Source organism: Diospyros lotus, chromosome 1, assembly GCF_014633365.1.
Source record: "Diospyros lotus cultivar Yz01 chromosome 1, ASM1463336v1, whole genome shotgun sequence".
NCBI classification, from domain to species: Eukaryota; Viridiplantae; Streptophyta; class Magnoliopsida; order Ericales; family Ebenaceae; genus Diospyros; species Diospyros lotus.
The window spans coordinates 42,674,012-42,688,191 of NC_068338.1; the positions used below are offsets into that span (position 1 = coordinate 42,674,012).

Sequence of the window (14,180 nt, forward strand, 5' to 3'; positions counted from 1 at the left end):
AAGAATATTATTATTATTATTATTATTATTATTTTCAAAGCAAAGCCAGAAAATATCCCTTCAATTCATTACGGGCACGCCATGTGAGGGTATAGCGAGCATTTCCTTCCATCTGGTCCTAGTGTAGAGAGAGAGAGAGAGAGAGAGAGGAATGGGAAGAGAAATAGCGGAGAGCTGCGTGGAGAGCCTCATGACAGAGGTTGTTTCTTCGTACTGCAATGGCTTCTACGCCAACAAGCCTGAGCTCGCCGCCCGCCGGATCGAGGCTATCGGCTTTCAGGTCGGCCACCAGCTCTCTGAACGGTACGATCGCACAACTCTCCCTCCCTCTCCTTTTGCATATACTAATCGCCGTACGCTGAAATCACTCTAAATTCTAGTTCCTGATTCCTTTCTTCAAATTCATCGGTCAAGTGATTGGGGTTTTGCAAATCTGGAACATCTTGCCTTTGGATCTAGAGTTATCGTGTGGATTATCTGTATTACTCTTTTTAACGGAATACTGTTTTGTGTTATGTGATTAAAAAGAGGTCCGTGCTTTTGTGCATCATAGCATTCTGTGGAGAAGACCTTATCGAATTACAGCATTTCGAACGGTTTTCGGGAATAAAACTGAGGGGAATATAGTGACATCTCAATTGCTTGATTGAGCGAGGGTTTGCTTGATGCCGCAACTGACAGTGTCTGTGCCCCGAAGTGATCTTCGTGAATGTTGCCTTTTTGGAAACTATTATCACTGGCCTGGATTTATCTGGCTAATCATAACTCATTTTTGCCCAACAAGCCTCTTGTGATACAGTAGACACAAGATTGTATGCCTCCATAATTAATTTCTACTGAGAATATTGAAATATTGATCTCATATATTTGGTGTTCAACCTACTCAATTTGAAGCCTTTGGACTCTATGGCATCCCTCCACAATTTGACATAAGTGTTTACACATTCTTTTGTCTCATCTACCAAGACAATATCATGAGTTCCTGTTGAATTTGTTTATTATAAATAAGTTCATTGCAGTTTTTTACCATAAAACACAAAAGCCTATATTTTCTTCAGCAATTTATGTTTGATAATGGTATTGTCTGATACCTCTTAGATGCATCAATTTCTAGGCAGCACCAAGCCTTTATAATGCATAACCTGTGGGGTCGGAAATCAAAGTTAAAAAGAATGTTCAACTGATAATTTTCTAATTTTTGGAGTTCCTTTTACGGTAATTATTTGTCTCGGTTATCACCACTCGACCATCTCTTTTCATTCTTTAATATTGCACCCCGTGTACATGTTGTTGTTAATAAATTTGTTCTTTCTCTTTTAGGTATACGATGGAACAGCCACGGTTCAGTGATCATCTAGAGGCAATCAAGTTTATTTGCAAGGACTTCTGGTCTGAGCTCTTCAAGAAGCAGATAGACAATTTAAAGACAAATCACAGAGTATGTTCAAGAACCTAATTTGGTTCGATGATAAATTTTATCATGTCAATTTGGCTGAAAGATTTTGTTTCCCATGCAGGGTACATTTGTATTGCAAGATAATCGATTTCGTTGGCTTTCGCGCATGTCAATTGATCTATCATCTGAAAGCTCTGGTTCCATCCAAGATCCATCTGCTATGGCTGAAAGTAAGGCTGCACAAGCAACAGGGATGTATCTCTACTTCCCTTGTGGAATCATACGAGGAGCACTTTCCAACTTGGGGATCCCTTGTGCTGTTTCGGCAGATATATCCAACCTTCCTGCATGTGAGTAGATCGCTTTAAGTGATTTATGATTTCGCTCTAGAGGGAATCACCATTGGAAGTGAAGAAACAATGGACTAAATATTACTGTATGGGTGATAAAAGGAATCTTTCCTCTGTCCAACTTCCAATATAAAAGGCTCTTTTGTGGTCTGGTTGCATTCTTATTTCCATTGCTGTTGATTATTTCTTGATTTTTTTGTATGGAGAGAATATCAATCACTGAAGAGAGAAATTAATGATCACCAATAATAGGTTATATTGTAGTTCATTTGGAAGATATTTGTGGTACGTCAAGGTTAGTGATGGCTAGAATAGGCCTTTGGAAATTTATTGGGAAGAGACTTGAATCTTGAGGATTTCTTCACAGATTGTAACTTCAAAGTGGGTATGGGAAGATAGTAGACTTTTGAAAGAAATTCAATGTGAGAAAGCAATATGGATTGTGGTTGGTTTTGGTTAATGACAAGGAATTGGTGGAGAATGTGCGGTTCAGTATGGAATATGTTAAGAGTCACATTTGGATATTTTAGGACTCCATTACTATGACCATGACTATATGACAATTCTGGCCACCATCCATGCTAGAACGACATTCATGGCTACTATCATACTTGTCATTTTCTTTCAAGCTACCACCATCATGCTGATATTCCATCACAATGACAAATGTTGGTGTCAAATTTGAATAGAAAATCGCGTCAGTTTCTACTGATGATATAACTACCAATATGTGATTGCTATCCCATTCATCTTTACACAAACATAGTGTTATGGTTTTCCCTAGAAAAATTTTCACTTGATTTGTTGTTATTGATTGGTTTCTCTAATTGGTGTTTTGCACAAGAAATTTATTAATTCCTCTGTTTATGCACTCTTTAGAAATGCCCCATAACGGCGTGCTTTCATTTTTCACCTTGTATGGACCATTTGTTATCACATGAACTTGTTAAGAATCGTGATAAAACTCATGAATAGGCAGTTCAATGTTCTTTCTTTCTTTATCTGGCCTTAGTAGGAAAGTAATGGTGGGATACTCAAGAGTTAGGTTCTGAGTATCTCGAGCCTTGATATCACTGGCTGTGTGCTCAATACCTGTTCGGCCTTTCCTGAAGCTCCCTTCTCTTTCCCAAGTGATGCATTACTTTCAAAGGTTCTTGCATATTTCTAGCAGATCTTATTTGATCGCATTGTTTTGCTGTTGCTTGTGTTTATCAAGCTTATTTATGTTTTACAAGGATGATGTTGGCTACAGTGATCAACTATTGGATTCAGGCAGTTGGGCTTGTCCAAGTAGGAATTGTCTCATGCCTCAAAGAATTATTCCTTTTCGAGCATATAGCAAATTGAGTCAAAGGAATTTGTGAATTTTTGAGAGTTGAGAGTCTGTGTTTTCTTGTTAAAGGAAGCCCATCCCCCTTTTTGCTTCTTGAGGATAATTCTAGTTGCTTCCAAAGTATCTTATCAACATTATTATGTATGTGTTTGTTTACAAAGGAAAAGAAAAGGGAATTAAATAATAAGAAAAAAAAAGAATCCTCTTATAATTTACTTGTATCTTCTGGTTGCTGTCAATGTGTTTTGACTGAATACATTATTAGTGAGGGGACAATTTAAGTACTTCCATTTGTAATGAGCAATTATTGGATGGGATTGACATGTTAATCACAATGGAAATTTTATTTTGGACTGGAGTTGATGTGAAAACGAAGGATGAGAAGAGAAAGAAGAAAAAAAGGCAGAAGAAGAAGTCTGAGAGGAGAGATAGGAGGGAAGAAGATAAATTCGAGGAGGAGAAGGAGTTGAGAGAAGAAAATCCAAATTCTGTATATTCAATGTCAATTATAATGTGACTATTCCTCTTGATTGTTCTTCTTCTTGTACAAAAAGAAACGTAATTTTACAGAAATTTAATCACTTAAATTCTTGATATCTGATAATAAAGCACAAAGACAACCTAATCCCACTTTATATTGGAGACAAGATAAACCTATTCCTAAACCATTTTGCATAAAATACACGTATTCCTAATTTATTTGGGATTCTTGTTGTTCTTCCTTTTTCTCAAAATTATATCTTTATTATTTGATCCCTATCAGAAGTGGTATTGGAAACGCAAAGCAAGTAGGGATTTTGTTTCCTTTAGTGAATTGGAAGGACTATGATAGGATAAATTTTGGGAGGTAAAAATGTGAGTTTTGAGTTGTAGTTTCTTTACTAGCTCACCTTAAGATCTTGGAAAATGGTTGACAATATATGCAAGGGATTATAATGGGGGATAAAAGAGTTCTATTTAGTTTTGGATTTTGTGTTGGGACTTTATTTATCTAGAACTTTTATAAGAAGATTGGGATTCTTTGTTTTTTGAATTTTAATATAGTTCTAGTTGTTTTTGGAGTTTCAGCTTATAAATATGATTGATGGGTGTAATCCAGAAGCACGGTTTCCAGTAAGAACAAAAGTTAGAACTCTTGAAAGAGCTCGGACGTCTCTCACATTCCCCATCCTGTTCTCTATCTACTGTTTCCAGCATCTTTCGCCTTGCAAGATTTCCCTTCTTCCATGGGTGGACTACTCTCTTTCGTCCCCTTTTCTCTTCTTTTACTTGCCTATGTTCTCTTCCTCTTTCTTCTTCTCCGCTTGTTTTTTGTTCCTTCTTCCTCTCCTCCGGTGCATCTCAGTTCTGCTATCCTCTGTCTTCTTGTTCTTCTTCTTCTCTGTCCTGCACCGGGATACTGCTTCTGTTTTTTCCTTTGATTCAGTATGTATCCTTAAGGTTTCTTCTTCTTCTTCTTCTTCTTTTTGTTTTTCTTTTTTCAACTCTTATTGTAGTTTAGGGTTTGCTAGGTAGGATTTGAGATCGGAACTTCTATTTGGCAGAATGGTTCTGGTTCCAGCTTTCGTTACAAGAGTTTGAATACAAGTGTGGTCATTATAATTCTCAAAAACTGGGTGAGCATGTAATTGAAGACACTCTAGTTTGGTGTTAGTGACATGGTATTTATGTTTTCATATAATTACCAAACAAACAATTACACTTGTTATTTGAGAAATAATATAGAAGATGCTTTAAGCTAATCTTAATCTTTATCTTGCATCATTAATTTGCTTTGTTGGGCAACCCTTTCACCACTAGCATGCTCTGTTAAGATTAATGTTCTCATCTACTCTGTTCAAATCTGAACTTTGCTCGTGGAATAATTGAACAGGTTCATTCTTGGTTCGAATAAAGGCCTAATCGGAGCACATAGATCGGCAAAAGGTGGGGGGATGCAGTCAAGCGTGGAAGGGGAGGCCAGTCAGATTTTACATCACAAATTTGTCTCTGATTGTCAATCCAGAAAACAAATATCTGTAGATGAAGAACAATTTGCTTTTCCTGTCTGCCATGGTAGTAATAGTAATAGCAATGGCCGTACACACAGCAATCGCGAAATCTCTCTATAATTATGAGTCAGTTTGATTTTCTTTATTTTGGTAGCTAGTTAGTGCGATTTTCGTTCCTTGTTTCACTGCATCTGCCAAACACTGTTCCTTTGTGTTACTGTGAAGTTTCCAATGATGGTGACAAATTTTTTTTTTCCCGCTATGTAATTATGATCCGACAATTAGTTCTATGATGAAAAATTGATTGATTTATAACTATTTAAAAATAAACAGTTTAGTTTAGTCAGTGATTGGAAAAGTATTTTTTAATAAGAACATCTCTATTTTTAAGAGAAATTATTCTAATATTTTTTTCCTTAACAATTATTATCAGTTGCACTTTTTATCTAGAAGGATTGTAATATTTTTCGTTCGTTCTTGTTATTTAAGAAATTCCAAAAATAGAATAATTCTTAATATAAACCGCAAAAATAATAATTTAGTATTATTATAATTTTAATTTAAATATGAGGGAGGGAAGACAGGACAACATGGCACAAACATAATCTTACGTAATCTCTCATTTATTATTATTATTATGATTATTATTATTACATATTTTGTCCCTCTTTGGGCTGGGTGTTCGTGACACAAGCGGAAGGCAGGCAAGGCGAGAGGGAACAACTGTTCAAAAATTTCAAATTCCCAAAAGATAACCCTAATAAAAGTCACTTATTAACTTCCGACGCTGGGACTCAGATTCGACAATAAACATTGAACCGCTTGTGATCGGTGGTTATAATAAATTTTCTGCACTCGTCTCCCTCTGATTTCCCCCAATCATTTTCTTTCAATTCTCGGTTTCTGCCATTTTTTCCTGATTTGATAATTCTTGCTGTCAGTTAGGGTTCCGTTTCATCATTTGGTTCTGAGATTTGGCCAAATTTTCAATGTCCGCTTCAACGGTTTCTATCACCGCCAACACCGCCGCCCGGAGGAGGCCTGTGGTTGCCGGAGACAAGAAGACCGGCATAGAATTGGTGACCACCGACCACGTCGCCGCGGCTACCGCTGCGACTAGCGGCGATGGCGATGACAAATTGGTCTCCAATGGTAAAGATCTTAGCCACTCGATTAGGGGCGAATCTGTTTTGGAGAGATCGAGAGACGCGGTTCAGATCAAGAAGCTTGAACCTCGCCGTACCAACCGGAAGGCGGTTACGAAGCCCGAGAAGCCCCGTTGGCATACCGTCATCAGCATCTTCACCAAGAACGTGTTGCTTCTACTTGTGTTGGTGGGTTTGGCTCAGATGATCCGCAGATTGGTCCTTAATCCAGACAATGCTCCTGCCATTTCTTCTTCTCCTTCTACGGAGTTTGAGCGCCGCATAGCGGAAGTCGAGGCTTTCTTGAAGACCACGACGAAAATGATGCAGGTCCAAGTGGAGGTTGTGGACAAGAAGATTGAGAATGAAGTCTCTGGTCTCAGATTGGAATTGAATAAGAAGATTGAGGCTACAAACGCCGAGCTTGGCAGTGAGCTGAAGAAGTTGGATGGTAGGACTGGGGGTTTGGAGAAGACTTTTGGTGAGTTTAGGTCTAAAGACTGGTTAGCCAAGGAAGATTTTGAGAAATTTGTTGAGGAGTTCAAGAAAGCTAAGGGAACTGGAAATAGCTTTGAGGATGTAAAGCTAGACGAGATAAGAGCGTTTGCAAGGGAGATAGTTGAGAGGGAAATTGCAAAGCATGCGGCTGATGGGCTAGGTAGAGTAGACTACGCTCTAGCTTCAGGTGGGGCAATGGTTGTTAAACACTCTGAAGCCTTCTATGGTGCCGGGAAAAGCAGCTTCATTTCTTTAGGGAGCCGGAATGGAGTACACAAGGATGCACAGAAGATGCTAAGGCCCAGTTTTGGAGAGCCTGGTCAGTGTTTTCCGTTCAAAGGAAGCAGTGGTTTTTTGCAGATCAAGCTTAGGACCGCCATTATTCCAGAGGCTATAACTTTGGAGCATGTTGACAAGGTGATTTTTCTGTTCTTGTGTTTGCAATGCTTGATTCACTTGGGCATACTTGATTCATTGGGTAATGGGTAATATTTCTCCAGCATGTCCTGACATGCATCCATCTCTAATTCTAGTTGGCAAGTTTTATGGCTTAGATGTTAGATTTACATGTCACAGTCTGTGATTTTAATAACTATGATCATAGGTCTGCTCACTTTTCTCAAGATCATTCTTGCAGTTATGCTTTATAATTTGGTCAAAATAGGATATCATGGCGGTATTTCTTAAACAACATACCATGACTTTATCCACTATGGGGGGCCTTACATGAATTTTCGCTTTCTGTTCCTTTCTATCTGTAGTCTTATCCTTTTTAAGGTTAAGTTAATTAATATCATACCTAAGTGTATCCCATGGCCAAAAAAGGAACAATTCAAAGATGTTAAATGAATTAGTCTTTCCCTGAACTTTCAAAGATGTATTTTGGTGCCATGTTTACTTGTGGTTTGACTTGCCATGTTTGGAGCAAAACCAATTGCAATTTTAGCCTGATAACACTATTAGTCTATTAGAAAGATTTTTGTGTGCAACTGGAAGAAAATATGCTTGTTTTGTTCTGCTGTAGTTTTTTCTGGTGAGGTAGATTGTGCATAAGCAATTATTCTTGCCAAGAATTATCTAATGTTTACAATACTATCTATGGTGAATTGGTTGGAGGCAGAATTTTAAGGCTTATTTGAAGGGCATAGCTTACAGCCTTTATACATTTCAATATCATAGTCTTAGTAATATGAGCATTTCATATCAGTCTATGGATTATTTGGTGCAATCTAATTGAAACTGGCAGTCCATTTGTGGATGTTCACATTATGGAAGCCGTTGGTAAGGAGGCCTCTTTAAAGGCTGTAGTTTTTTATAATGCATATTTTCAATATATTCTGCTAATAAAGATATATATTTGGAAGTGTCACTTTTGATCCAATATTTTTCCCCAGCAAGAGTTAATATATAAACTAAATTTCATAGAGAGTATTTTTTTTGTTTTTAAACCTGCTTTAGTGTTGCCTAAAATCACTGGACAATTTTTTATTAATTTCAGTACAAATTACATGTTTTTGAAATTGATTTATCTGTGAATTTTTAACTGAACCCAGCATCATACTAGTCCATGATAAGTTGAAGATAAAATGAAATTTGCTAATGTGATTTATAAGTTGATTAGTATGACAGTATAATTTTATTCCTTTTGATAAAATACTTTCCCAAGTATAGGCTATCATGCTAACTTTAAGAAATGTTAGGCATGACATTAGATACAAGAAGAATTGTAGTTTATGAAGGGGGGATTATCTTGTTAAAGTCAAAATTTAAGATTTCAAAATTGAATATGACAACATGAAAGAAAAAGAATAGGAGACTTGAAACAAGTCTTTGGAAAATTCAAGAATGCTTGCTTAATTAATTTTGAGAGATTTAGAGAATATATACAAGTTCTGCCCTAATCTTTTTTCTATAAAGTAGGAAAGGATTTGAGCCATCTACTCCTAAAAACTAGGAAACACTATCTCCTAGAAATTAGAAGATAAAAACAGATACAAAAGATAACATTTACAGATTATTTATAACAATTATCTACTATTGAAAACATTCTAGAATAATCTTTAATAACTACTGAGTCTTGTAAAGCTTCTCCATTCCTTTTCAATGTAGACTTCTTCTTCTTTTGCTAAATTCTATTGGTCCTAATGATGGTAAATATATCCCAAGAGGGGGGTGAATTGGGATTCGTATAGATTTTTTGATAATTAAAATACTGATTGATGGTAGAACACTTTGTTTCGAAATAAACCTTTTTGTTAAGTAGGTTTCGAAACCTACTACATATGTTTCGAAATATACTTTACTGTTTTAGCTTGTTTCGAAATCTATGAGGTATGTTTCGAAATACAACTTACTGTTTTGCTTGTTTCGAAATTTCTTAGTTTGTATTTCAAAATAATGATCTTTGGCAAAGATGATTTACATAAATAAGAGTATTAGAGTATACCAAAGGTGTTTGAGATCAAAGATATGCATATATGAATATGTATGACTAAACTCAAGGAAACTTTGTTTTAGTCTTTGAAAACAATTCTTTTGAAAGTATGAGTAATAGGCAATAATGATAAGCAAAAGTAAAAGAACAATTGCACACAAGATATATAGTGGTTCGGCATCCAGCCTAGTCCATTACCTTCAAGGTTACCCACTTGAAGGATTTTTCAATCCCAATCACTTTTATTAGTGATCAACCACAGCAAGGGTTTTACCACGGTTCACTCTAAAACCTTGTACAATGAGTTTTTACGGGCTCAACTCAAACCTTATACTAAGTGAGTTTTAGGCTCAACTCAAACCTTACAACAATCAACAAGATAAATAAAACTTATCTTTACAGTCCAATGAATTTATAGCAATGAATATTTTACCAATGGCTGGACAAACCTCTTAGCTTGAGGTCAGGAGAGCTGAAGTGATGAGACTCGTTGTTTGCACTTGCTTCTCCTTTTACACTTGCAATGTACAAGCTTAAGATGTAGATAGATCTTCTTTGAGAGCTTAATAAAAATCTTTTGATCACTACTTGTGCTTGTGTGCGTGTCTCTAGTGTGTGCTCTATTGTTCTAACTTTTTCTTGCCTTCAAATACCTGCTATTTATATTAAGAGATAGAAATCTAGCCGTTAGAGACAAGACATAAAAGTAGATTTTGAAACATAGCATACAGGTTTCGAAACATCACAAATTTACATTAAGGTTTCGAAACATACTCCTCATGTTTCGAAACATACAGCTTTTCTAGCTGTACTTGCACTTAGAGACAACATTGAGTGGGAGACATAATCTATTCCCACTATGATTAAACACACGATCTCCAATTCAAATTTGAATTTGAATATAAGAGGATGGAGAATACATTTAAAAGTACTTTGAGAAGTTTTTAGATAAATATTAAAATGCAAAACAAAGCATCTCGGATTTTAAATCTCTACTAACAGAAATGTCAGAGGTTTCGAAACATAATCCAAAATCGGTTTTCAAAACATATGCATTACATAGATGTTTTGAAATATCATACATACTTAGAAAAACATTAAAAGCCTTTTCAGAAGGGGTTTCGAAGCATGCATAGAAACATGACAGATTTTCAGAAACATTTGTTTGAAAACACAATCCATAGCATGTATATTATAACATATTTACATTTCTTTAATTTAAGTAAATGTCCATATTTTCTTTTATTTATATTTTACTTTAATACATAAATGTAAATAAGAAACTACTCCCTATTTGGATTCAGTAAAAATATCCAAAAAATCAAAATCCATAATAATAAGAAAGTAGAATTTTGGTTTTAGAACAAACTCATGATTTAACAATATTACCACCTCCAAAATATATATTTTCTATTTCATGAAAAATTCATTAAAAATCGTTTTAATACCAATGGATATTAGAAATCGAAATACCGGAAGATAGTTTTCTAAAAAAAAAACATTTTCTTATATGTCCCCTTAAAATGCGATAACCTTCCAGACTTGGAAAAATAAGGTTTTGCAAACCTCGATACTTGGAATTCATTTAGTTTTCATTTTCACAAAGTAATACTTGATATTGAAATTGATATATGTTGAAAACCACAACCTTGAGTCATGACTTAGGGATTAAGCTAATAAAAGTTTTTCATCATCAAAACTAATATGCAAAAGGGTGCAATATCAAATTCTTGTCAAACAAGACTCAAATAGAAAGTAGCAACAGATTGCTATCTGTGGCTTTCCTCCAACAACAATAATCACAAACTTTAATCCCTCTTCTGAAATGTTCTCTTACTCCAATTGATTAACAGATACTAATTGACTTAGAACAGGGGCCATGTTGAGAACAAAAATGATAGACTGTGTGTAGGATTTTGACCTATTTGATGGGCAGACAACTGTGCAGTGCCTGAGAAGTTAGTTTCATTAGTCTTTCCTGAACTAAGATCTATTGGAAGCCATCTAATGCTGCTGGTCAAATAGCCATGCTATTGAAACACTCAATTTGTTCCATTTGATTAGGATTATTCATACTGCAGACACTTACATATTATTTCAATTTGATACCAGCATACAATCGGTTTACGAGTCCTTGTGGATGGGTGTTGCTTCTAATAGATTTGGGGACGGGAATTCTGGTTTGGATCCTCAATAGTATGCTAAGCCCGCATGTGTTGCTTATCTCTGGCTACCGAGGTGGTGTGTTGGCCTTTTGGAAGCAAGCAGAGGTTAGCTGGATATGGAGGGGTCTGTTGTCTGCCATTGAACTTGAGGGCAGTATATCGGGGAATTTTGATCAGGGTTTTCCTTATCTGATTTGTTTTGATGGGCTTAATAGAGGCCTAATCTCCCCATCTGATCCTTGTAGTGGTACATAAGAGAGGAGAGAGCAGATTTGAAAGAAGGGGAGAAACTGGAGGAAGAGTCAAACAGAGAATTAGTACCAATATAATAGGCAAAAAAACAAGAAAATGCAAAGAAAGAATCCAAAGGGACTACAGTAATGAGAGGAGATATGCAGAAGAAGATGGAGAAGAGAAGCAGCATCAGAACAGCATAGGGAGGTCGCAAAGAGAATAGCCAGAGCACAAAGAGGAAGAAGCAACAAGCAAATATCAGTCCAGCAAGAGGGGAGGATAGAATTTGCAGAAATTATGAGCAGCCCAGCAAAGAGAAGAGGTTAAAATCTTCAGAAATTATAAGAATGAACCAGCAAAGAAAAACCAGAATGAAGAGGAGATAAGAAAGGAAAGAGAGACAAGGGAACAAAATTCTCAAAGTTCCAAATATTTAGCTTACATTCTCTCCAAAGTTCAAATATTGTTTTTTTTTTTTTTTTGCAAGAAAAAACTCATTTTATCTATTTTTTGATAGTTAATCAACCTCTATTTTAGGCTTGATAAGACTCTCAAAAGTACCAAGAGCTGTTTTAAAATTGATCTTACTGATCTAGTACGTTACTTCTATCATATCAGCAATTCTGTGAAAGTTTAATTAAATCAAAATATATCAAGATAAAATAAAACTCGTTAGTAAAGGCTTGTTTGTTCAGACTGAGGAAGAGCCAAACCCATTGTGGTGAATACTTGAAATTTCTCAGCTCAATAGAAGAGCTGTAAGGGATCTGGGCGTGCACCTCAACATGCTGATGTAATAGACCTAGCAATGTGGAGGTGATATGACGAAACTTGGTAGGCACCACAAAATCAGCTTTTGCTGTTGAATTTTTGGACATATTGGATTTCACTTGTCAAGGTATGAAGGCGAGAGGATTTGGAACTTCCTCAGCTCAGAAATTTTGAGAAATTGGGGAGGTTTTTGTGATTTAGTACACAATGTACTAATATGTAGCTGTATTCTAGTGGTGGGAATACAGTTGATTTTGGCAAGAATAGGGTCTCTCTTGGTCTTTTTGGGTGATGAATTGTAATGTAATGCTGGGGGTTGAAGTCTTGTGGAACTTAGTTGCATTTGAGATGGATTGTAGGTGCATTAGGTCTGGAGAAAGTGTTTCCTAACTGCAACTTCTATAATCTTCAACAGTTATGGTTTCCTTTTGTAAACCTTCGCTTACTATTTAAAATCAGATCCAGATCAAGTTTACTTGAGTTGGGGAGATTGAAGAGTGTGCTTGCAGGAAGGATGACCATTGTTATGTTGCATTCAGACGTTGAAGATGAGAAGTAAATTTTTTCTTCTAGTCTTTTTGATACAACTTATATATATTTTTTATTTTACATTCAAATTTTATATTATCAATTTTATGATGCCTCTATAAAATTTGTATGTTGATTTGGATTCATTGTCATATTATTATGTTTAAATTATTGTTTATGATATATTTTTGACAGCACTTATGATTTTACATGTTTATGGAATGTCCTTTTATATATGAAATCTTATTATAATTAATTAGTTAATTATATATATATATATCTGAAACAGTATCAGGTAGAGTGTGGTGCCAGTACCATATTGTACTAATGATAAATCTGGTATCTTTTTCAGTACGGTACTAATTGCTATGGTTTGGCATTTGATTTGGGATGCCAACATAAAAGTTGAGGAAATTAAGCCTAAAATGGGTTTGAAGACTAAATAAAGATTGGTGGGAGAAGCAATGATTTTGATCTCCAGTTCTTGCATTGCCTTTATCCATATTTAGTTTCTAACTGTAAGCAGCATATTTTTTGAAGTAGTAAACGTAAGCAGCATATTGCTAGATGTGATATACTGCAAGCATATGTTTCTTTTATGTGAGCATGCCTTTGTTTCTGTATCATCAGTGCACTTATGAACATATACACTTACCATATATTCATTTGTTGTAATGCAAACAGAGCGTTGCTTACGACAGATCGAGCGCCCCCAGGGACTGCAGGGTTTCGGGATGGCTCCAAGGGGACGATCCTGCTGATACCGCCCTGGAAACAGAGAAGAAGTTTCTTTTGACCGAGTTTACCTATGACCTAGAGAAGAGCAATGCTCAAACTTTTGACGTGTTGGACACTGCAGGCTTCCCTAGCATTGTCGATATGATCAGGCTAGATTTTACTTCCAACTATGGTAGCCCTCACACCTGTATCTATCGCGTAAGGGTGCACGGGCACGAGCCCAGTTCTGTCTCAATGTTGCCAATGCAGCAGGGTTGAGATCCCCCTCCTCCTCCTCCTCCCCTGTAATTGTTGGTTTCTTTGATTTTTCTCCTTTTGTTTTGATCTTAAGGTCGCTCTTCCATGGCTTTTTAAAGTGTGGTTCTTTAGGCCGATCCGACACTAAACTTTAGTTGTATCAGAGACTACTACCCTCCTTAATTATCACATCAGTTTGTATTTAAAGAGTCGGAGGGTCTTCCAATCTCTGTTTGACTCGCGACAGAAAGAATCTTGGCCTCTTGTCTTTGATAAACAGTCAAATCATGTCAAGACTTGTAGGGATGAAAACGTTTTGGTTCTTAAAATCATTCTATAGGACTTGTAAATTATGATAAA

The 14,180-nt window shown here is 36.0% G+C and overlaps 2 protein-coding genes across 3 annotated transcripts; both read left to right on the plus strand.

Moving 5' to 3' along the window:
• The first annotated feature begins 76 nt into the window (after nucleotides 1-76).
• Nucleotides 77-5,332, plus strand: LOC127794190 (uncharacterized). The gene is made up of 4 exons (XM_052325123.1): nucleotides 77-303; nucleotides 1,321-1,438; nucleotides 1,518-1,746; nucleotides 4,953-5,332. Exons 1-4 carry the CDS (start codon nucleotides 152-154, stop codon nucleotides 4,979-4,981), a joined length of 528 nt encoding a protein of 175 aa, XP_052181083.1. The 5' UTR covers nucleotides 77-151; the 3' UTR covers nucleotides 4,982-5,332.
• A 442-nt stretch (nucleotides 5,333-5,774) lies between these two features.
• On the plus strand, nucleotides 5,775-14,180 carry LOC127788255 (SUN domain-containing protein 1-like). 2 transcript variants are annotated; one of them, XR_008020306.1, is made up of 3 exons: nucleotides 5,775-7,130; nucleotides 11,260-12,872; nucleotides 13,530-13,670. XR_008020306.1 is itself a non-coding variant. In XM_052316371.1 (2 exons), exons 1-2 carry the CDS (start codon nucleotides 6,060-6,062, stop codon nucleotides 13,839-13,841), a joined length of 1,383 nt encoding a protein of 460 aa, XP_052172331.1. In that variant the 5' UTR covers nucleotides 5,780-6,059; the 3' UTR covers nucleotides 13,842-14,180. The 2 variants fall into 2 exon arrangements, 1 of the variants encoding a protein (XP_052172331.1); XM_052316371.1 differs by lacking the exon at nucleotides 11,260-12,872 and having other exon boundaries at nucleotides 5,780-7,130; nucleotides 13,530-14,180.